Below are 23,386 nucleotides of genomic sequence, written 5' to 3'. Positions count from 1 at the left end.
TACACAAAGGATCTGATGAATGGAAAACAAAATAATCAGCTTGAATCTTTTTCATTTTTTTCTTCAGGAGAAAGGGGTTTTTGAAAATTTTCTTGTATGGTGGATTTTTGGGACCACCTTTTGGTATTTATTGCCACTGTATAATAATGTTTTGAAGAAGGTTGTGAACCATGTCTAATAAATTTATTTGAATGTAAATTTGAGGTTTATAACCAAACATATCCATTTAATCTGAATTATGATAATGCTTATGACTATATTAAAAATATAAATATGAGCAAAAATCAGCTTGAACACATTTTTTAGCTGAAGAGACCAAATAATGGTGCAAATATATTTATTAAACGTGCTAAATCCTCATTTATTTATTTATTTATTTGATTGGTGTTTTACGCTGTACTCAAGAATATTTCATTTATACGAATGCGGCCAGCATTATGGTGGGTGGAAACCGGGCACAGCCCGGGGGAAACCCACGACCATCCGCAGTTTACTGACAGACCTTCCCACGTACGGTCGGAGAGGAAGCCAGCATGAGCTGGACTTGAATATAAGCTTCAAGTCCGACATTCCTATACCATTCGTAGTCCGTAAAGGGCGTTCCAAGTCGATAATCGCAAGGTCCATTTCCACAACAACGTTTAACACTAACTCCCGAAGACAAAGGTATGTAAGAAATTATACAAATAAGAAATAAAGCCGGTAACACACAAAAGAGAAGCGGTCATCAGTTTTTAATGATGCCGGGCAGACAATGAATATTCCAGGCATGAATTCCATATCAAAGTTCAAATCCGTAGCAAGTTACAGATATTGCACAAAGTCACTGAGAATGCAAGGATCCCGTATATTTGCTGAATAAATCACATGTGATAACCCGGACAATTTTTATGCGGAATAATTTTACACAACTCCTCAAAAAAGCAATTTTTCACTGGTCGTTTTCTTGCAAAGTCGAAACATGTCGTCGCTTAACGCTGGCACAATAATGTCTTGATTGGGCGTCTTTGACGACACATGGCATTTAAACGGTTATATAAAAAAATCTGCACATACAACATTTCGGAGTCTTTGTTTGCCACCATTCCTGTCGTAACCTCGTTCACCTTGGAAACTTTTCTCGCCGAACTTACAGACATCATAAAATCTTACTAAAACAAATTCAGGTGTAATGGAGGGAAAGGTTCGGCGCCAGGCAAACAAGAGATTGTTGTTTACTGACGGTTCAGATTTCTTTGAGTGAGTGAGTGAATGAGTGAGTGCTTGTATAAGGAGTTAACGTCGTACTTGGCGACCATATGACGACGACCGAGTCCCTAGAGTGCATGTAATGTGCCTCCTTGTTGCAGGGCGGTATTTCCTCCGCTCTTTTATCTAGTGCTGCTTCACTCAGACGACTTAACGAAGGCAAATAAGTTGCCCCACCCGAGCCATTATACTGATACGGTCAACCAGTAGTTGCACCATCCCTCAAGGCTGAACGCCAAGCGAAGAAGTTACAACTTCCTATTTTAAACTCTTAGGTGTGACCCAATCCAGGATTAACACTGGATCTACCGCCCCCGAAGCTATCTGGGCTGGTCTTCTTTGAGTGGAGGAAGCGATAAGAGAAAGCCAAGATTCGGGTACTGGACGGTGCAAAAGTAACTGTTGAAACGTCATGGGGTGTCAGTGGCACCTAACCGAGAGTTGTAGTGCTAAAGGCGTGCTTGCACTTGGCCAACATGACTTAGTTACGATTCCGTGTCTGACCTTTGTCTTTGATACGTTAGCATGCGCCAGCGATAATCCCAATGAATAATAAATAATGCATGTTCGTTACAGAGCCAAGTGTCAATCATCGTGGAACGTTACTTGTGAATGTTCGAAATCAGCCTAGCACCGGTGACCATTTGTCTGTTCGTATACTATACTGACCAGGGATGATGGTCTGCATAGGGAGAATGCCTGGTGCCTAGAACAGGGGGTTTTTCATTTCTTCTCAACAGGCGAGGTTATCTCCGAAAACTAAGGCAGTTTTGAAATGAAATTGTCTGCGCCATCAATCAATTCAAGCGTTCACGACGCACCGTGTCTAATATGGATCGTACTGCCTTCCATCCGGTGTAGATTTCTTCTGGATTCTCGAGCCATTTTTCCCCCCTCAATCTGCTAAGGCTTCTACTGGTGTTTTTTACTGAATCAACAACATCAACATCTTCCTCGCCAGCATGTATAAGTGTAGGCGAATAAGTAAACACAAAAACCACTTTCGTATCATTAAAACATACGCATTATTCATTGTCTTAAAAATCATAATTTTGGAGAAACAATCAACTTTATAACGGAAAGTTAAAGGAAAAAAACTTCAACAGGGATAGCTAAATGGACGAACAGGCAACCAAACCAACCAAAATTAAATAACATTAAATAACTCCAGGCCACTGGATCGGCTAGCTTTAGAATTGTGCTGACACAAATGTTGGTCTTTGTTTGCTACCATTCCAAAAGCAATTTTGTCACTTCCGAGATAATTTCTACTCCCAACTCAATATGTTAATAAAGTACGTTGTTCAGAATGAAGTACATGCTAGGTGTAAGTCTAATCATTCATATCTGTGTACGATGCCTTACTCTTTTGAATCGCACAATTATTCAGTTTTGTTTCTTCTCATCAGAATTGTCCATCGAATCTGGGAAACATGTCATATCGTTATGCGAAATCCCTTGATTATATTGTAGCCATAAGTGTTTCAAAGATTTGTTAAAAAAAAGCAAAACAAAAAATATGAAGACACACATCCCTTATTCTCTGTACCATTTATTAAAACATTTCGGCCTTGTCACAACCACCATAGTTCCGCATAATAGATGTGTGAAGTTCAATATGGACCTATTTATAACTTTACACTGAACACTGTATAGCAGTTTGTAGAAGGGTGACTAAAACGCATCAGTATATACTGGTTTCCAAAACATGTATTGTCACATCCGCCGTCAAGCCATAGTCATGGAATTGCCGCTACAAAGGGTACGTCATAGAATGACGTATACTGTGTACAATGACGTCACACTATAGGCCTATTGTAAACACAATACCATACGCGCAGGACACCAAAATGTGCAATAAAATCATACAGCAATGTGAACGAATCTCGATATTCCTTCACCTTTACTCAGTAAAATCCTACCTGGAAGAGTTACGTTTCTCCCTGGCCAAATAATTATTTGTAGTCTGGTTTTCATCTTGGTTATATTTCGATTTATGTTCTCGTTTCTTTTTCTATTTAACTGAGCACAAATTTTATTCCGTGATATTTTATGGAATCGGATTTTTGTAAGATTTAGCAATTTCTCTCCAGTTTTTTCAAACACTTCTGTTTACCTCCCTTTGCTTACTAGGGCGATCATCAGTACTGTTGCACTTAGCCCTAGTGGGTTGAACAAGTTAACGTCAGACAAAAACTAACACGATGAGACAATTCTAGCATTTCACTATTCAGGTCTTTTCCTTAAAAACAGCCATTAAAGTAAAGTTCTTATGGCACTCATTTTTACATCGCTTTGCGGGTGGTGTGGCTTTTCAGCTGTCACAATAATACTCGCGAAAATTGGACCCTCTTCAATGACCACGGCCTCTGCTATGACGTTCGGCGATTTACCCAAAGTAATAATAATTTACCCAAACGATGGCGAAAGGAGACACAGATTCTGTTTAGCAAGAAACAACGTTTCGCGAGCAGTTGTGACTAAACCCGCCAAGTATCTCTAACTGACTACTAAACCAAAAAATTGTGTCCACTGGAAATTTAAGGTTTTTGTTAAGTTTATGATGAAAGCGGTCAACTTTGACGGATGAAGCAAAAAGTGAATTTGATAACAGTTCTCTCCCCTGTTTAAGGACAATCACGGTGCAAACGCCGTGATTTAAGCAAGACTTTTATTTATTTATTTATTTATTTATTTACCTATTTATTTAACTATTTTGTATTTTCATGAACAAGTCTGACAGAGTAACTTGTTTCCGGTTTGTTTTGTATTCCCCAATTTTTTCGAAACCGAACATGTATGTGCATATTTTGTGGTCAATTTGGATATTTCTCTGAAGCAACTCGCGTCTTCGTCATTTATTCTTTTACATATAGCTATCATACATCATGGCATATGTATCGTTTTAATATTTATGATATTTTTAAAACTGACAGCATCTTCAAAGAATCTACCTACAAATCTCCTTTATTTTCGAGTCAAATTTCTTCTCGCAAAATTAGATATTAAGAACAAAAGCATGAAGACGACACACGTTCTGTGGTGAAAACAATAATGAGTAAATAAAAAACGGTGAGAGTGTGCGAGGCAGTTTTAGGCCTGAAATCAGTTATATCACCTTACTCTCGATAACATGACAGTCAAGTCTTTAATCTCATGCATGTCATATACAACTTCAATGTAAACAAAGACGCTTTACAGCTGGATACGAAAGTGAAAAACCGGAAGTGTGAAAAGTACGCATCTCTCGCTGTGATGCTAGCTTTGTATGTTGACGTTGATCATAACAAACATGGAAGGTACCTTGTGGAAATGGACGAATTACTTCTCAGGTTTGGCAACGAGCATGATTTTTCTTACCTTCTCGGTGATGAAATTTTATTCTTTTAAGCAGTAATTATGTAGACGGTTCCTACATTCCACTGACAGCACGTTATAAACGAACCGCCCGCTGACTGAGAAAAACAAAATAAAAAACGCATTGAGAAAGACAGTTGAGAATCCTGGTTGGACCAGGAAATGGAATGAGAACAAAAATTAATGTGACATGCAACAAGTACAACACCGTTTTATTCAATACAGACCAACTTCTGTCCATATGGCCCTCTCTCGTTTTTCTTCAACTCTCTTTATACTGGGCTGACGGAGCATCGTAATCACAGGGGCAACCAATGGTAAACCATACACCGATTCACGCCATGTCTGATAAGGCCTCTCTAAACCATGACTGCGGTCCAAAACCGGTGTCATCTTTGGTTCTTTTACCTGGGATCAAACCTGGGCCATGTCATACTATGTCTTTAAGAATGGTAGACGTTGCTGACTTGCTTAGTGCTCAGCCAAAAACAAAACTCACAAAAACATCCAAAAATCTCTGAATTTGTACATTCATGGTGCAGCTAGCTGTCATCCCTTTGTTTGCCACCCGAGCACATAAACTGCACTAGAATAAATGCTCACGATTGTTGGATATAAGCACAAGATTCATTGCTAGTACTTTGTGATTGTGAGTCATAAGGTATTACCCTGTAAGTGTGACATTGGTTTCATGGCTTTGCCCGAGCACGTTGTTGGTGTAGATCATGTTTTGTGGAATATCATGTAACCATGTATTGACAAATTAATAGAAGCTAAGAATCACTCTATTAGGTATAATAATTTATGCTGTATAATTTAACACCTTAGGTTTGTATTAGATGATACTATCATGTTTTATGATGCTTGTACATGTATTACAAATGATACAAGTAAATGCTGTTATATAAATTTGTATGTTGTATAATTCTGTACTTCAGGTTGGCAGCCACGATGGTTCGTATTGGATGATGGTATACTGTCATATTACAAATCACAGGAGGATGTCAACAGCGGATGTAAAGGTTCAATCAAAATGACAGTCTGTGATGTTGTTGGTAAGCTACTTGTGAATATTGTTTGAAGTGGTAAAACATTAATGTGGTAGATTAGTCTGGTGTCATCTTTTAACATGAGCCATTCACTAAACATAGGGCCTGTGTGCAAGATGACACAAAACTCTTTAGCGGCTAACTTTTGGCAAGTGTCTCACTACTACATTTTTTTTTACCACTTTGACTGTCTGGATTTGTAATGAAGCAGTAGTCTTCTAGTGCTTTCACCAGTTCATTCAAAAAAGTCTTCTTGAATGCACATATACTGAGTAAATTTTTAAATGTGAATTTTAATACTGTATTTCACTTGAAGTTTGATATAAAAATAATGGACTTTCATAAGAACATTTAAAGGACTTTAAATGATACATTTGATGCCAAAATGTGACACTTGATAAATGTGTATAGCTGTACTTGGGTGGCTTATAAGTGATGCACAAAAATGGCTTTAAAAGAAGTCAGATTTTTCCGCAGTTTTGAAATTACATGTAATTGATTTCTCACGGGGGTCATCTAGCTAATACATATACGTGTAGCATGTGTTGAAAATGACGTTTTCCTAATAGGATGTCAGCCCATCTTTTTTTTTTCCCCACGATATGGTAGTAATGTTGCTGAAGTGGAGTTAATAAACAAACAAATGTGAAAACACGAAAACTGAGCCCACAAAATTAGGTGAAATGAGTGACTTAGTCATGGATGATTTTTCAGACCAATCACAGTAGCTGCTGCATATTCCTTACAGCAGATACGACACTCTGTGCACTCGATTTACATTGCTGCTGCCACTAACAAAATTTGTACAGAAATCTTGAACAAGGCCAAGGCCACAGCAAAGGGTCAAGGTGATGAGGCAGGTATTGATGTCAGAAAACGCAAAAACTCTGTTTATACCTTCTGTGATAATAATGCATGTACTTCATACACATGCATTCTTGTTATCTAAAAAACGATTTGTAATAATGTAGCAAACACTTGAAACTATCTTATTTGCTGAATGTTGATTAAATAGTTCCGCCCAATGACACACGTGCTGAGGCTAAGCCTAAGCAACCCTAAATGCACCACACAGGCTCAGATGGTTGAGCTTGGTTGAGGTGAAGTGATGTAGAGAGAGTGTAGACAGTGGCACATCCACTGTGAGGAGAGTATCATTACGAAACAACGAGGCTGAGTTCAATCCTAGGTCTGGCCAATCCACCAGTTTTGACTTGGCAGTTTAATCAGTGCTTGCATGGATATCAGTATGAGATAGGTGCACTACTGACTTTTCACGCATTACCTGTAATATTGGGGCATAGACTGTATATGAGAAATGGCGAGTCAAGTGGTCTATCTGGCCGAGAAATGCCAATAGTGCACCTTGAGGGATGTGTCAAACATTGCTTGACATGATGGTGTCATTGTATTATGTCTAGTATGTTCAACATGGAATTCTGCGGTATAAACAGTGGTATAACCAGTATACATGTACATGTAAACATCACAGCAATGCTAATAGTTTCAAAGTGATGTTTAAAGCCCGACAAAACAAATGAAGTTGTGAACGGGGAATGTTGCAGAATTTAAAATCCCTTAAGTTGCACAAGTGAGAAGCCATTGTTATGTCAAAATGGAGCGCATCTATAATGTGTCAGTGTTTCAGTTTGTGACAGTTTTTAATGTGTCGTCATGAAGGAGGAAGATCTGACGTCAGTAACTGTCCTGGGGATTAGCTACAAAAACGGTCTGAATCACAGTAGAACACACTGTTTTCTTCTGTGGTGGTACGGTGCTTGTGTACTTCATTGATGTTTGATAAGAACACCATATACATTGAGAAGGGGGCCTCCGTGGCTCAGTCGGTTAGCACGCTAGGGCAGCGTAGTGACCCAAGAGCCTCTTAACAATGCGGTCGCTGTGAGTTCAAGTCCAGCTCATGCTGGCTTCCTCTAGGGCCGTAAGTGGGAAAGTCTGTCAGTAAACTGCGGATGGTCGTGGGTTTCCCCCGGGCTGTGCCCGGTTTCCACCCACCATAATGCTGGCCGCCTTCGTATAAATGAAATATTCTTGAGTACGGGGTAAAACACCAATCAAATAAATAAATAAATAAATACATTGAGAATTATTAGACCATATTGTGTCAGGCAGGAAGTAGTCTAAAGGGATCCCCAATCAATGACGCTAAGGTCTTGATTCCAGGCAGTGGACAGGTGGCCACTGCAGTTAAACATAAAACTGATTATCGACTCATGAAACCAATGCATATGTGCACATCAGTACATAATGTCATAAGCATGAAAAAATCAGGTATAAATTGCTTACACTAGCAATCTGTAACTGATTCAGTCCATCAAGGTGCTCAAAAACATGTATTACCTCATTAAGTGGCCTTCAGAAAGTATTTTGTTTCACAGCTGGCAAACTTGCTGTTCATGTTCACATTTTGTCTGACAGTTCATCAAACTGACAATACCAGGCTGGATTTGATCATCCCTGGAGAGCAGCATTTCTACGTGAAGGCAGCCACACCACAAGAACGACAACAATGGTTGGTAGCCTTGGGAAGCTCCAAAGCCTGTACAGCCAATGGCACACCTCCAGCTGATACAGGTAAAATCGGGAGATCACTGCAACGAAGAAAATGACAAAATGTGAGATGAAATATCCATGTTTATAATTAGTGGGATTTTCTCTTTTTTTTTATCCAACTGTAAAGCTAATTGATCATTTCTCATAACCATTTCTTTCGCCATCTTAGCTGCTACAAGTGGTAATTTTTCATTTTTTTTCTGTCTACTCTGTCCGGTAATATGACGTAGGTGATATTATGGATAGAATAGACAGAAGACCCTGCTGCTGAATTCAAATAAGTGCCTAATCTACACGGATATTCTGTCGTTTTCTTGATAGATTCTGTTGATATTTCCAATAGACTCGCATGATTGTCAGCATGACACTCTCAGTATGCCATGAAGTACAAATGTGTGTAAAACGAAATGCTTTATTTCTATAAGAGGTAAAACTTTTTCCAACCTCCTCCTTCTTTATATGAACAGTACAAATATAAAAGTATGATCTGGCCTGTTGAAAGAACATAAAGACCCTAAAATGCCACAGAATTTGTTTTTGTATTATAACCTGAAACATCAATCCTGAGGAACAAAAAGAACAATCAAATATCAGCAGCCTAGGTGCAGATTTGATATTCATCCATGGTCTGAAATAGCTGTTATCTGTTCATTGTGTTAGTCTTGTTATACCAGTAAATTGGGACATACACATAGAAGACATCTTATCCCTCTTGTTATCCCCAGGTGAGCTGTCACCTGACAACCTGAGAACAAAAAAGTCTGAGCTGCGACTGTACTGCGATGTGTTGATGCAGCGGGTGCACGCAGTGAAGACGGCGGCCACGGCCAGTGACACGCCAGATATTGAGGTATTACCGACATGTTCTTGGAGCCCTCTGTGGCCCAGTGGTAGCACAATAATGCAGGAGCCTCTACCCAATGTGGTCACTGTGAGTTCGTGCTGACTTTCTCTCCTGCCATACGTGGGAAGGTCTCGCAGCAACCTGCAGATGGTTGTGGGTTTCTCTGGGCTCTACTGGGTTTCCTTCAACTATAATGATGGCCATTGTCGCATAAGTGAAATATTCTTGAGTACAGCATAAAACACAAATAAAATAAATGAATAAGTCCGATGTTTGAATCTATCTTAGTGTTTTAGGGCTGTGGTTTAGGTCGAAATATTTTTATTCATCATTATTAGTCGAAAGAGGGGGCCTCCGTGGCTCAGTCGGTTAGAGCGCTAGCGCAGCGCAATGACCCAGGAGTCTCTCACCAGTGCGGTCACTGTGAGTTCAAGTCCAGCTCATGTTGTCTTCCTCTCCAGCCGTACGTGGGAAGGTCTGCCAGCAACCTGCGGATGGTCGTGGGTTTCCACCAGGCTCCGCCCGGTTTCCTCCAACCATAATCCTGACCATAATATAGGTGAAATATTCTAGAGTATGGCGTAAAACACTAATCTAATAAATAAATAAATTAGTCGAAAAAGATGTTCTCAGGGCTTTTTGGATTTGTTTATTTATTTGGTTGGTGTTGTACGCCATACTCAAAAGTATTTCACTTATACGAGGGCAGCCAGTATTATTTGTGAGAGGAGAGCAAAACCCACAACCATCCGCAGAGTTTTTATACACTGTAGGATTATACTGTACTGAGAAGATTTCAGTTGGATCGCAAGATGCAATATTAGCAATATTTTGTGATGTTTTCCAGGGCAAAATTTGAGCTCATTTACCAAGAATTGTTGAGATCGGGCTTAAAACACCAGTCAAACACATTGAATGAAATCAGTCAAATTTCTTGTTTGTTTTTCAGCAACTTGATGATGCCACCTCATTACTGAGTGCCACATGTGATGCTTTCATACAAACGCTAGAGGACTGCATGAAGCTTGCCCATGCCAAGATTGTCCACCACACCCCACTCACTCCACAGTCCCCAGGGTCAGCACTACCCCCCAGCCCACTTAGAGTCTCGCATAAAAAAGTAAGCTACATGTATCAAAATATAATGTAAACGTATTTGTTCAGAGATAGAATAAGGTCTGCAGACTTTAATACTGGCATCTTTAAAATTCCTCTCCAGATACAATTTTATACTTTATTTTTTGTTAAAATAAAACACGGAATAATAACCTAATACAGAGATGGTTTTTAGCTGTCTGCGGGTAGCCATGGTGGTAGGAGAGGTAGATGGGGTGAATAAAATTCTGGTGAATTTACTCTGAATGTGTGCTTTGTAAATGAAAGTTTACGAAAATGAAATAAGTTATTAATTATAATTTTAAATTTAATTTAAGCCCAAGTGACTTTATTTCCACCATTTTTATCCCTTTGGCACAACTGAAGGTGTGCTTTTGAATCTGGAGTCATGACACACTAACACATATATCAGTAGTACAATTTAATGTGTGCTTTTGAATCTGGAGTCATGACACACTAACACATCTCGTTAGTACAACTGAATGTGTGCTTTTGAATCTGGAGTCATGACACACTAACACATATCTCGTTAGTACAACTGAATGGGTGCTTTTGAATCTGGATTCATAACACACTAACACATATCTCGTTAGTACAACTGAATGTGTGCTTTTGAGCCTGGATTCATGACACACTAACATATATCTCGTTAGTACAACTGAATGTGTGCTTTTGAATCTGGATTCATGACACACTAACACATATCTCGTTAGTACAACTGAATGTGTGCTTTTGAATCTGGAGTCATGACACACTAACACATATCTCATTAGTACAACTGAATGTGTGGTTTTGAATCTGGATTCTTGACACACTAACATGTATCTCGTTAGTACAACTGAATGTGTGGTTTTGAATCTGGATTCTTGACACACTAACACATATCTCATTAGTACAACTGAATGTGTGGTTTTGAATCTGGATTCATGATACACTGACACATATCTCGTTAGTACAACTGAATGTGTGCTTTTGAATCTGAATTCATGACACACTAACACATATCTCGTTAGTACAACTGAATGTGCTTTTGAATCTGGAGTCATGACACACTAACACATATCTCATTAGTACAACTGAATGTGTGCTTTTGAATCTGGATTCTTGACACACTAACATATATCTCGTTAGTACAACTGAATGTGGTTTTGAATCTGAATTCATGACACACTAACACATATCTCGTTAGTACAACTGAATGTGTGCTTTTGAATCTGGATTCATGACACACTAACACATATCTCGTTAGTACAACTGAATGTGTGCTTTTGAATCTGGAGTCATGACACACTAACACATATCTCATTAGTACAACTGAATGTGTGGTTTTGAATCTGGATTCATGACACACTAACATGTATCTCGTTAGTACAACTGAATGTGTGGTTTTGAATCTGGATTCTTGACACACTAACACATATCTCGTTAGTACAACTGAATGTGTGCTTTTGAATCTGAATTCATGACACACTAACACATATCTCGTTAGTACAACTGAATGTGTGCTTTTGAATCTGGAGTCATGACACACTAACACATATCTCATTAGTACAACTGAATGTGTGCTTTTGAATCTGGATTCTTGACACACTAACATATATCTCGTTAGTACAACTGAATGTGCTTTTGAATCTGGATTCATAACACACTAACACATATCTCGTTAGTACAACTGAATGTGTGCTTTTGAATCTGGATTCATAACACACTAACACATATCTCGTTAGTACAACTGAATGTGTGCTTTTGAATCTGAATTCATGACACACTAACACATATCTCATTAGTACAACTGAATGTGTGCTTTTGAATCTGAATTCATGACACACTAACACATCTCGTTAGTACAACTGAATGTGTGCTTTTGAATCTGGAGTCATGACACACTAACACATATCTCATTAGTACAACTGAATGTGTGCTTTTGAATCTGAATTCATGACACACTAACACATCTCGTTAGTACAACTGAATGTGTGCTTTTGAATCTGGAGTCATGACACACTAACACATATCTCATTAGTACAACTGAATGTGCTTTTGAATCTGGATTCATAACACACTAACACATATCTCGTTAGTACAACTGAATGTGTGCTTTTGAATCTGGAGTCATGACACACTAACACATATCTCATTAGTACAACTGAATGTGTGCTTTTGAATCTGAATTCATGACACACTAACACATCTCGTTAGTACAACTGAATGTGTGCTTTTGAATCTGGAGTCATGACACACTAACACATATCTCGTTAGTACAACTGAATGTGTGGTTTTGAATCTGAATTCATGACACACTAAGCTATCTCGTTAATACAACTGAATGTGTGCTTTTGAATCTGGAGTCATGACACACTAACACATATCTTGTTAGTACAACTGAATGTGTGCTTTTGAATCTGGATTCTTGACACACTAACATATATCTCGTTAGTACAACTGAATGTGTGGTTTTGAATCTGGAGTCTTGACACACTAGGACATATCTCGTTAGTACACCTGAATGTGTGCTTTGAATCTGGATTCATAACACACTAACTCATATCTCGTTAATACAACTGAATGTGTGCTTTGAGTCTGGATTCATAACACACTAACTCATATCTCGTTAATACAACTGAATGTGTGGTTTTGAATCTGGATTCTTGACACACCAACACATATCTCGTTAGTACAATTGAATGTGTGGTTTGAGTCTGGATTCATGACACACTAACATGTATCTCGTTAGTACAGTTGAATGTGTGGTTTGAGTCTGGATTAACGACACAATAACACATATCTCGTTAGTACAATTGAATGCGTGGTTTGAGTCTGGAGTCATGACACACTAACACATATCGCGTTAGTACAACTGAATGTGTGCTTTTGAATCTGGAGTCATGACACACTAACACATCTCGTTAGTACAACTGAATGTGTGCGTTTCAATCTGGAGTCATGACACACTAACACATATCTCGTTAGTACAACTGAATGTGTGCTTTTGAATCTGGATTCATAACACACTAACACATATCTCGTTAGTACAACTGAATGTGTGCTTTTGAATCTGGATTCTTGACACACTAATATATATCTTGTTAGTACAACTGAATGTGTGGTTTTGAATCTGGATTCTTGACACACTAATATATATCTTGTTAGTACAACTGAATGTGTGCTTTTGAATCTGGATTCTTGACACACTAATATATATCTTGTTAGTACAACTGAATGTGTGCTTTTGAATCTGGATTCTTGACACACTAACATATATCTCGTTAGTACAACTGAATGTGTGCTTTTGAATCTGAATTCATGACACACTAACACATCTCGTTAGTACAACTGAATGTGTGCTTTTGAATCTGGATTCTTGACGCACTAACACATATCTCGGTAGTACAACTGAATGTGTGCTTTTGAACCTGGATTCATAACACACTAACACATATCTCGTTAGTACAATTGAATGTGTGCTTTGAATCTGGAGTCATGACACACTAACACATATCTCGTTAGTACAACTGAATGTGTGCTTTGAATCTGGATTCATAACACACTAACACATATCTCGTTAGTACAACTGAATGTGTGCTTTTGAGCCTGGAGTCATGACACACTAACACATATCTCGTTAGTACAACTGAATGTGTGCTTTGAATCTGGAGTCATGGCACACTAACACATATCTTGTTAGTACAACTGAATGTGTGCTTTGAATCTGGAGTCATGACACACTGACATATATCTTGTTAGTACAACTGAATGTGTGCTCTGAATCTGGAGTCATGACACACTAAGATATCTCGTTAATACAACTGAATGTGTGCTTTTGAATCTGGATTCTTGACACACTAAGATGTATCTCGGTAGTACAACTGAATGTGTGCTTTTGAATCTGGATTCTTGACACACTAACACATATCTTGGTAGTACAACTGAATGTGTGCTTTTGAATCTGGAGTCATGACACACTAACACATATCTCATTAGTACAACTGAATGTGTGCTTTTGAATCTGGATTCATGACACACTAACACATATCTTGGTAGTACAACTGAATGTGTGCTTTTGAATCTGGAGTCATGACACACTAACACATATCTCGTTAGTACAATTGAATGTGTGCTTTTGAGCCTGGATTCATGACACACTAACACATATCTCGTTAGTACAACTGAATGTGTGCTTTGAATCTGGAGTCATGACACACTAACATATATCTCATTAGTACAATTGAATGTGTGCTTTTGAATCTGGATTCATGATACACTGACACATATCTCATTAGTACAATTGAATGTGTGCTTTTGAATTTGGAGTCATGACACACTAACACATATCTCGGTAGTACAACTGAATGTGTGCTTTTGAATCTGGATTCATGACACACTAACACATATCTTAGTACATGCACAACTAAAATACTAGAACATTTGTAAGATGGAATCCATGTACTCAATTGAGGCTGAGTATATGTCTTTGTGTTACAGCAGATCATTTAGTTGCGAAGATTGAATTAAAAGGAAGATGGTGTACACATCGATGTAGAATGTAGGGTAGCTACACAGAATGGAATGTAGGGGAGCTACACAGAATGGAATGTAGGATAGCTACACAGGATGGAATGTAAGGGTAGCTACACAGAATGGAATGTAGGGTAGCTACACAGAATGGAATGTAGGGTAGCTACACAGGATAGAATGTACGGTAGCTACACAGAATGGAATGTAGGGTAGCTACACAGAATGGAATGTAGGGTAGCTACACAGGATGGAATGTACGGTATCTACACAAAATGGGATGTAGGGTAGCTACACAGAATGGAATGTAGGGTAGCTACACAGAATGGAATGTAGGGTAGCTACACAGAATGGAGTGTAGGGTAGCTACACAGGATGGAATGTACGGTAGCTACACAGAATGCAATGTATGGTAGCTGCACAGAATGGAATGCAGGGTAGCTACACAGGATGGAATGTATGATAGCTACACAGAATGGAATGTAGGGTAGCTACACAGAATGGAATGTAGGGTAGCTACACAGAATGGAATGCAGGGTAGCTACACAGGATGGAATGTAGGCTAGCTACACAGGATGGAATGTAGTGTAGCTACACAGAATGGAATGTACGGTAGCTACACAGAATGCAATGTAGGGTAGGTACACAAAATGGGATGTAGGGTAGCTACACAGAATGGAATGTAGGGTAGCTACACAGGATGGAATGTAGGGTAGCTACACAGGATGGAATGTAGGGAGTAGTACACAGAATGGAATGTACGGTAGCTACACAGAATGCAATGTAGGGTAAGGTACACAAAATGGGATGTAGGGTAGCTACACAGAATGGAATGTAGGGTAGCTGCACAGAATGGAAAGTAGGGTAGCTACACAGAATGGAATGCAGGGTAGCTACATAGAATGGGGGAGGGGTGAGGGGGTTGGCCACCGTATGATGACAATTGCTTGGACAAGTGTTCAACTTTACCTTCAGATAAATAAGACTTAATTTCTATTTCCAGTCATCAAGAAATTCAGTACACAGATCAAGTTCATCAGAAAGGTCAGATTTCAGTGGTTTTATTATCAGTCTCCTGTTATGTTTGAATTTATTTATTTATTTATTTACTTATTTATTTATTTATTTATTTATTTGGTGTTTTGAACAGTACTCAAGAATATTCCTCTTATGCCAAACTAAAAATCCAGAAATGGAATAAAAATGATATTGAAAGTCCACTTTTCATTTTTATTGAAAATGAAATGTTTCTAGTATTAAATTTGTACCCCTACTTCTTCTAAAATTTGGAACAACTGGTCTACTCATTTTAGCCAATAAATTTGTAATTCTAGGCAGGGAGTATTGAGTTTCTTTTTTCTGTCATGGTTAGACCCATCTCATGAACAAGATACTCGTATCTTTACTTTTCCAAAAGGCTGTAAAGCACATGTAACATTCTATTTCAACACTACTAATATCTGTCCAAGATTTGAGACGAATTAAGGTACTTTACCATATACTGGATCTCTGAATAATCTACACAGTGTTGTTATTCAGCATACAATTTATGCGTAGCGAACAAATCCAATCCCCAGAATTGTCGCCTGTCACAGCTATACATGTAGCCCAGCACTACTCTCTGAGAGCAATGTTTATTTTCTTTTCACTGGTTTTCACACAAGCCCATTGGGCATTATATCCACCCTAATTCCTCAAATTATTCGCATATGAAAGAGCAACTTTCAGTGCAATTTATGCACATTTTTCATTTTGATTGTGGGGACAAAACTATGTTTTTGGCATTGTCCAGGTACAGTGCTTCACAAAAGGTACAATTTTATCAGTCACTACAAAATAATACTTTCATTATAGGGTTGAAGAATTACAGTAGCTGCCTGTGGTTCAAATCCAAGTAATTCTGGTCAATCTTCTTTGCTTTTTTTTCCCCCATTAACATGAACATTAAATATAGAGTTCAGCCTACCAGAACTGGTAAAAGACTGGCAACACTTTTTTGATGACAGCTTTGATTTCGTTTTGTAATTGCAGTGTAAGTGCCATGAGACAGAGGGGGGAAAGTCAGTCGTCATACTCACGTCAATCTTCACGCTCGTCTGTCAATTCCGAAACCTCGCAACAGCCCTCCCCAAACCCTCCCTAAACGCCATTGCTGATGATGAGTCCAGTAAAGATATCGTCCAATCCAACGCATCTTCATAATCACAACTGTAGCTCACATCCAGAAGAGAGTGTGGTTTCCATAGCTACGAACAGAATACCCACATTTTTTAGCAACATGTCAAGCAGGTGTGTATGCACTAGTGTAGTACTACATTAAGATGAAAAATCACATTTTACGATTTATTTCTTTAATGCCTTATTCAAGAATTCTGCAAATGGAGGTTGGTTTTATTGGATTGGAGGAAACTGGAGTGTTGGGGATAAACCACCAACACAGATATTGTATTGATGGAAGACAAATGTTAAACTGCGAAGACAGTTTAATAATTTATGCGAACCGCTTATTGTCACCAAGGCCCCACAAACAGCGAGGCTCTCCAGTTTTCTCTTTGCCACTGTATAATTGAGAAACTCTTGAGTATGGCATTATGCATGACATATACAAGAATAAAAAAAAACGTTTAAATAAATTAAACAAACAAATCTATAGTTCGTTCACTTTGAAAACCTGGACACCATGACATAAGTGAGTAAGTTGTAAATCAGCATTCGCAAAGGAGATGCAGAAAATGCTAATTTTTTGTTGTGGTCCAATTGTCAGTTTTGTGGACATTCGGTTTCAAGAAGACGGTGAGATTCCTGTGGAGCATTTTCTACAAAGTTGCCAAAGTCTTGTCCCCTTGTTTGGTGAGATATGTTTTAACCTGTTTTTTTCCTCTAGTTACACAGGCTTGAAAGAAAAATGTCTTACATAGTTTACTTCCCTTGTCCTGAAATTAGATCCCTTTCTGTCCTCTATTTAAGTATTAAACCATATGGGACTATGGAACAGTTTACAGTTGACTTTGTGAGTTTAAAAATGTGAGAAATTTTAAAATCTTATTAGTCATAGTTAATCGCTGTGATCACAGTTAAATCACACCAGTACTTTCAAATGCTAGCTGCTTCGGAGAGTTAAACAGTTCCCTACCTTGAATGAGGGATAATCCATGCAAAGGGAAGTAATATACGTTTTACAAAAACACAAGAGTTTTGACCTCTGGGGATTTTTTGATTGGCTGCCTGTGGTTAGTGAGAGCAGGGTACTGTAATTCTTAAGGTGTTTATTCAAGCATGTTTTGTATCATGCTATTAAAATTATGCTTTTTGTAAAGCCCTGGAATTGGCCAATTCAACCAAAGAAGTTTTGTCTCCAAAATTGAATTAAAAGTGTTCCTAAATTGCACTGAGAGTTGCTCTTTCATGTATGAAATGTGTGAGGAATTTGGGTAATCTGCAAATGACCTTTCATTGGGTGGGTTTGAAAACACACCTCATGTGTCCAAGCTTTATAAAGGCAGTTGCCTCCAACCACTAGAGCAAGGCTTACTCTCTCTGTACTGCCACTGTTATACATTCCGTGCCATCAGACATCAATCCAGGTCAATTTTGTGTCTTTTCCAGACTGTTTACATGGTACAGCGTTTGCCCCAGTTAAAATGGATTATATAGGAAATATTCGGGTAAGTGTCTTATGTAAATTTAAAACTGAACTGAAGTCTTTGTCTTTAAATGTAGCACATGAATTTTTATCTGGATTGCATCTGGATTGTCTGTGTCACTGACAATTCTGTGTTTCTTATCCAAAACGGTTTTGCTAAGGAAGCTGGGGGCCTCTGTGGCCGAGGGGGTTGGAGTGCCAGTGGGGCACTAAGACCCAGAAGCCTCTCACCAATGCAGTGGCTGTGAGTTCCAATTTCCTCCCACAATAACGCTGGCCGCTGTCGTATAAGTGAAACCTTCTTGAGTATAGTGCAAAAAGCCATTCCAGTAAATATTTGTTATACAGAAATAGTTTAATAAAAGTACTCTGGGATTCCCACTGAAAAATTAGTCCTGATTGACAAAAAATGAGAGACAGACACTATTAATTCACATGGTGCTTAACTTAAGAGGAATAGTAAGCAAAGTACTGGTCTGGTGTCATCAACATGGCATTCCAGTGAGGCAGCACTATAGAAATGTCAGACCTGCTATCAGTAGACACTGTCATAATGTGGAAAGTGGCATTAAACCCCAATGAAACAGTGAAACAAACAGGCTTTGGAGAGGAAATGAGTGGTATAATATAGTGGCCCTTTTTTCTTACTTATTTGGCTTGTTCATAAAGTAAAGGTGTGACAGTGGACAATGTCTAGAGTAAATTGAGAAGGGCATTTCATATTCACAGAGTATTTACTAATTTTAAAACACGTCATTGTACATATTGAGACATATTGGCGACTGCAAAAAATTGCATTGTGGGAATCTTTATGCTTCCTCATTTGCATGTTACCTCATTGGGCAGACAATTTAGACCAATGATGGATTTCCCCTTATAATTCTCTTAATCAACATTTTTCAGAAAATGTAGGCCCAGGAAGTTTAATTAGGAGATGCAACTCATTTTTGTATTGATGGTACCTGACTCAGAAACTCTGAATTTCTTTCGGCAGTTTATTCCTTTGATAGTATGACATAAGCTCAGTGGGCTTAAGAATATTGCTCTTCTATGTTGTTTTGTTCAGAAAATGGAAGAGAAACACAAGTCCAACCCCACAGAATTTACAAGTCTTCAAAAGATGGTGCTTCATGAAATAAAATTGAAACAATATCAACATTCCAGTTCAGCCACCGTGGCCCTTTTATGGATGAAAAGGTAGGAATTCTGTTATACAGTGTATTTAAATGTATACAGCAGAGCATCAAAATGTAGGAGAGACCTCTGGCCGTACGTCTGCAGCAACCTGCGGATGGTCGTGGGTTTCCCCCGGGCTCTGCCCGGTTTCCTCCCACCATAATGCTGGCCGCTGTCCTATAAGTGAAATAATCTTGAGTACGACGCAAAACACCAGTCAAATAAATTAATAAATCAAGAAGACACAGTATATGTAAAAACACCTAATGATGCCTACTCGTCATATGACTGAAAAATTGTTAAGTATGACATTAAATCCCAAACATTTTTTTATTCATTAACTAACCTTAATACATAACTTCAGTACTTTCTGTATTGAGCTGATCATTCATGTCTCCTACAGGAAAGTTCTTGCTAGCCTTTCTACTAAATCTACGTCCACTCTGTATACGCCATGGCGGTCAATTTTACAGGTGCAGATAACCAAAGGTTTCCCACATTATCTTTAATGGTATTCTGTCTAACGTACGTCATGCTAGTGTGCTCTTTGCCTGTAATTTGTAACTGTGACTTGTCTTGTCAGGTCATTGGAGTTAAACTTGCAATTGTTTATCATTTTGTCATGTCATTGGAGTTAAACTAGCAATTGTTCACCAGATTGTCATGTCATTGGAGTTAAACTTGCAACTGTTCATCATTTTGTCAGGTCATTGGAGTTAAACTTGCAACTGTTCATCATTTTGTCATGTCATTGGAGTTAAACTTGCAACTGTTTGCCAGTTTGTCATGTCATTTGAGTTAAACTTGTGACTGTTCATCATTTTGTCATGTCATTGGAGTTAAACTTGCAACTGTTCATCATTTTGTCATGTCATTGGAGTTAAACTTGCAACTGTTCATCATTTTGTCAGGTCATTGGAGTTTATGCGCATGCTTCTGCAGGAGTTAAGTGATGGACAAGAGGAGTTATTGACCTGCATTACAAATGCGTATGGGAAAACACTAAGGAACTATCACAGCTGGGTGGTAAGGGGCGTCTTTGCGGTGAGTTGATGCTGGCCCTCGTTCAGGGGCCACTTTCATAAACCTTCGTTAATCACATTTTTCATAACCCTTATTTTTCAAATAGTTTTGTTTGGGTTGACGACACACAAGGACCCTCATGATTTTAATGATAAAAGAAGTTGCAAAGAATTGATTTGTGGTTTTGTGGAACAGAGCTTAGAGTGTGGTGCATTCATGTAAAGGCATTATGTCTTTGTATGTTTGTTTATTTATATCAGTTGTGTTTCACACCGTATTCTAGAAAATTTCACTTACTCAGCAGCAGCTAGTATTATGATGTGATGAAACTGCACAGATCCAAGGGGAAACCTATGACCATCCACAGGTTCCTACGTCCTACCAGAGAGGAAGCCAGCATGATCCGGACTCGAACTTATATGTGTTAGATTAGTGTTTGATGCCGTACTCAAGGATACTTTTCTTACACAGTGGTGACCGGCATTATTGTTAGAGAAATCTGGCCAGGTCTTAGAGGAAACTCACAACCACCCGCAGGTCTATAGTACAGCCAGCAGAGAAATATTTCTGAAGTCTTGTGGTTGGCTTTTTCAAAAATGTATTTCCAGTATGAGTTTTCTTTTTGAATTTTTTCCATAGTTGGCTTAGAGATGTATCTTGAAGTGAGAAAAATTTCGAGAGTAAAAAGGAGTAACTTGTAGTTTCTACGGTTGTTAAACCTGGATAATAAACAATATTAACCAGGTATCGAAAATCTATATACTTCACCACTTCTCCTATATACTTCACCACTTCTCCTATATACTTCATCACTTCTCCAATATACTTCACCACTTCTCCTATATACTTCACCACTTCTCATATATACTTCACCACTTCTCCTACATACTTCACCACTTCTCCTATATACTTCACCACTTCTCCAATATACTTCATCACTTCTCCAATATACTTCACCACTTCTCCTATATACTTCACCACTTCTCCTACATACTTCACCACTTCTCCTATATACTTCACCACTTCTCCTATATACTTCACCACTTCTCCTACATACTTCACCACTTCTCCTATATACTTCATCACTTCTCCAATATACTTCACCACTTCTCCTATATACTTCACCACTTCTCCTATATACTTCACCACTTCTCCTATATACTTCACCACTTCTCCTACATACTTCACCAGACCTATGGTGGCTCACTGAAGTGTGATGTTTAAAGGTTGGTATCTCAAAAAGTATTGGGTCTTCCAGCAACCTGCGGACGGTCGTGGTTTTTCCCTGGCCTTGCCCCATCTCCTCCCACAATTTGCAGGCTTCTAGTCCCCTTGAATGGGAAATTACAGCTACTTGGAACACTAAAGCATTTCAAGACTGTCCAAAATGAACATTACATGGTGTGTTTAAAATGTCATCTATCAAAGACTACTACTAATTTGGAGATATAACAACCCATTTTCATATATGTGTTGAGGTATTTTTAAGAATTTTTTCAGACAAATTCAAGAGGGTCACTGAAAAAAAAAATTGTTTTTGGCTGATTTGACATGGGATGACGGGTATGGTTTTATCCTACCCTCTACATATGAAACTGTTTTGTTTTCTTTCAGTTGGCAGTGAAGGCTGTTCCCTATCGTGACCAGTTCATTAAAAAACTTGCCATTGATGAAAATGATGCAGAACATCCAGAGTTTCACAAACTTCTCTATTGCGATATAGATGAATATATCACAGCTTTGGATGTTTTGCTCAAAATCCTACAGGACTTTTACTCTGCAAATGATCTGGACGATGAAGAGAAAGTTTGAAAGTGAAAGTTAAATGTTTCAAAAGTGAAAGTGAAGTTGAGATGTGAAAATAAAGGAGAACAGAAAGTTTCTCAGTACAGTTTGAATGTGAAATCAAAGGTTCAGGTACGGTACAGGACTCCAGGTGACAGTACAAAGGAAAGCTTATTTTGCATATTTGATCGGGAGAATCTAATTTTAACTCGGGAGTTAATAATTTGCCTTACTTCTTGATCATATGCATATATCGATGTACAAATGGTTATGTTTGTAAATAGAACTATTTATCTGTTACGAGTGCTAGAGGGACCTTAGCTTCTTGTTTGATTTAGCAGGTATGGTCTTGTGGATGATCTTCTGGGCTTGCTGCCATTTTCCTCTGACAATAACCAATGTAGCAGTTGTAATTGTTCATCACAGCATAATGGAGCGTACAGTACATAAACAAAACCACATGGTTATTTATGCCTAATTATAAAACAACAAAATTACAGAATTTAGCAGCAGCCCTCAGCCTGCTTGCACAAAGAGATTGTCGCTATATTCGATTGTAGACCCTACAGTTGGGGAGTTTTGAGTTCGAAAACTGTTTTGCTGTTAAAGGTTAAACAGCCCTACTGTATCATGTAAATTGTGGAAAATGTTAAGCAACCATTGTTGATATAAAAATAACGATCACTTGTCCGACACGTATTACAGAGGCATAATTGACACCTTTTTCCTGTAGGAACTTCTCAAGTTCACTAATGCTCAGTTGCTGGTGTTTATCCATCGCTCCTCTGCTCTAAGTAACTTTTTGTGAAACTTTTTTCAGATGCCCATTTTATAGGAAATACGATCAGTAATAACTGTGTAACATTTTGACAGGATACAGTAGGAATTTGTCTACCTGTCGCGATAAGTGTTCAGACTCAGTAGGAATTTGTTTACCTGTAGCGATAAGTGTTCAGACTCAGTAGGACTTTGTTTACCTTTAGCAATAAGTGTTCAGACTTAGTAGGACTTTATCTACCTGTAGCAATAAGTGTTCAGACTTAGTAGGACTTTATCTAC

General features: G+C 38.4%; 1 protein-coding gene across 1 annotated transcript; it reads left to right on the top strand.

Moving 5' to 3' along the window:
• The first annotated feature begins 4,539 nt into the window (after positions 1–4,539).
• On the top strand, positions 4,540–22,541 carry LOC135481671 (pleckstrin homology domain-containing family A member 8-like). The gene is made up of 13 exons (XM_064761355.1): positions 4,540–4,580; positions 5,544–5,660; positions 8,094–8,249; positions 8,954–9,078; positions 10,022–10,192; positions 15,704–15,744; positions 16,732–16,838; positions 16,869–16,989; positions 17,465–17,550; positions 18,307–18,365; positions 19,410–19,540; positions 20,431–20,563; positions 22,157–22,541. Exons 1-13 carry the CDS (start codon positions 4,541–4,543, stop codon positions 22,352–22,354), a joined length of 1,485 nt encoding a protein of 494 aa, XP_064617425.1. The 5' UTR covers position 4,540; the 3' UTR covers positions 22,355–22,541.
• The last annotated feature ends 845 nt before the right edge of the window (positions 22,542–23,386 follow it).

Source organism: Liolophura sinensis, unplaced genomic scaffold, assembly GCF_032854445.1.
Source record: "Liolophura sinensis isolate JHLJ2023 unplaced genomic scaffold, CUHK_Ljap_v2 scaffold_429, whole genome shotgun sequence".
Lineage (NCBI taxonomy): Eukaryota > Metazoa > Mollusca > Polyplacophora > Chitonida > Chitonidae > Liolophura > Liolophura sinensis.
This window is presented reverse-complemented; position numbering and strand designations above follow the sequence as displayed.

Coding starts and splice junctions, on each gene's coding strand:
- LOC135481671 (XM_064761355.1), top strand. CDS start 4,541: ATGGAAGGTACCTTGTGGAAATGGACGAATTACTTCTCAG. Junction 9,079..10,021: donor GTGACACGCCAGATATTGAG/GTATTACCGACA, acceptor TTTGTTTTTCAG/CAACTTGATGATGCCACCTC. Junction 16,990..17,464: donor TTTAGCAACATGTCAAGCAG/GTGTGTATGCAC, acceptor TCCAATTGTCAG/TTTTGTGGACATTCGGTTTC.